A 1,781-nucleotide genomic window follows, 5' to 3' on the forward strand; every position below is an offset into this window, starting at 1 on the left:
CGCAGTAGTGTTCTATCAGTATCACGCATGCACAGTAGTGTTCTATCAGTATCAAGCATGCGCAGTAGTGTTCTATTAGTATCAAGCATGCGCAGTAGTGTTCTGTCAATATTACGCATGCGCAGTAGTGTTATATCACTTTAACGCATGCGCAGAAGTGTTCTGTCAATGTCAGGCATGCGCAGTAGTGCTCTATCACTATAACGCATCTAATCTAATCTGACACCGTGATCGAGCTGGATTTTCCTCAAGAGGGGAAAGTAAGCACCTAGGTTATAGAACCCATTTTACCAAACTCCAGTTCGCTCGTTTATAGCAACTTCTTAGAGTCCTGTTCTTCTCCAGAAGTCCAGTATCTCTTCTATCGATAGGTTGCTCACCTGCTTAGGGTCAATAATTGCTTGACCCCAGCTAGATAGCCTGATCCTAGCTAACGCTGGGCATTCAGATAATATGTGAGTCAAAGTTTCGTTGCTTTCCCCACACAGTCTGCACATAGGTGAAGCTTGTCTGCCTATTTTATGCTGATGGTAGTTCAATAGTCCATGACCCGTAAGTAGGCGAACTACGGTTCTAACTCTGATCTTATCAAGTTTTAGGAGATCGCTCGCTCGCCTCCTGTTGAGTGCTAACCCCAACAGAGTTTTCGCTTGCCTTCCCACCCCAACGCTCGCCCAATACTTCTCATGTTCCTTTTCACCCCATCTTTCTATGGCTCCCTTAACCAAGCATGGCATTATTGCCACTGACCCGGTACCCAAATCAATGAAAGTCTATTTACTGAACCCAACTCATCTAGTACGCTGCGGCATTCCCAGACGAGTTTTGATTCTATTGTGGGATTTTTCAGAGCCCCTAAGGCCGCTTGACTATCCACACAAATACTAATCCTCTTGCCATTTGTTCCATTTCGAATGGATATTTGGGCGCAAGTTAAAATCGCACAGACCTCTGTCTGCCAGACCGTGGCATATTGTCCTAATGACTCAGCCACTTTAATGCAGCCAATTTTCCGATAAATTCCGAAGCCTGCACCGCAGTCCATCTTGGAGCCATCTGTATACCAGACTTCGTCCCCAAGTGGAAAACCTTTCTTCCAGTCTATTCTGGAAGGTGTAATGATCTTAAAGCAGGGTTTAAATTGCACCCTCTTGATCATTCTATCTTGCACCATACTTAATTCTGGTATTGATAGAATTGAGCGTGGAAGCTTGGTGTGTAAACCACCAACCTTCCACCTTCCCTGCGCAGTTAACCTGCTCATAGTAAGAGCCGCCTTTTTCACCGCGGCAATATGCAGAGGTACCTCGGCAAGCCTGAATCCCAACGCAGCTGTTGGCGTGGTCCCCATTGCCCCCGTAATACCCCTGAAAATCATTGCCTGCAGTTGGCCTAGTTTCTCTTTAACCGTTATCAGTTGAGTCCTAGACCACCAGACAACCACCGCGTGAAGAAACCTTGGTTTTAAGATCATCTGATAGAGCCAGTTGACCATATTAGGCCTTAGTCCCCACGATGACCCTATCGCCCTTCTACACGCCCAAAACGCGGTACAAAACCTGCCATACTGATATTCGAAATGTTCCCTTCAAAACTAGTTTTTTATCCAGTATTACTCCCAGATACTTAGCCGATTCAGAAAAGGAAATCTCTTTTCCATAAAATATCGGTTTTTTCAAACTCGGTACCTTATATTTTCTTGTGAAAACTACTATGTTCGTTTTCTCCGGGTTTACAGAAAGTCCAGTCAGATTGCACCAATCCCTGACAATCTTAAGTGC

The 1,781-nt window shown here is 45.0% G+C and overlaps 1 protein-coding gene across 1 annotated transcript; it reads right to left on the reverse strand.

Moving 5' to 3' along the window:
- Positions 1-736: 736 nt before the first annotated feature.
- LOC122499953 lies at positions 737-1,495 on the reverse strand. The gene has a single exon (XM_043608559.1). The coding sequence runs from the start codon at positions 1,493-1,495 to the stop codon at positions 737-739; it is 759 nt and encodes a 252-aa protein (XP_043464494.1).
- Positions 1,496-1,781: the final 286 nt, after the last annotated feature.

This window comes from Leptopilina heterotoma, unplaced genomic scaffold (assembly GCF_015476425.1).
Source record: "Leptopilina heterotoma isolate Lh14 unplaced genomic scaffold, ASM1547642v1 Lhet_18, whole genome shotgun sequence".
NCBI classification, from domain to species: domain Eukaryota; kingdom Metazoa; phylum Arthropoda; class Insecta; order Hymenoptera; family Figitidae; genus Leptopilina; species Leptopilina heterotoma.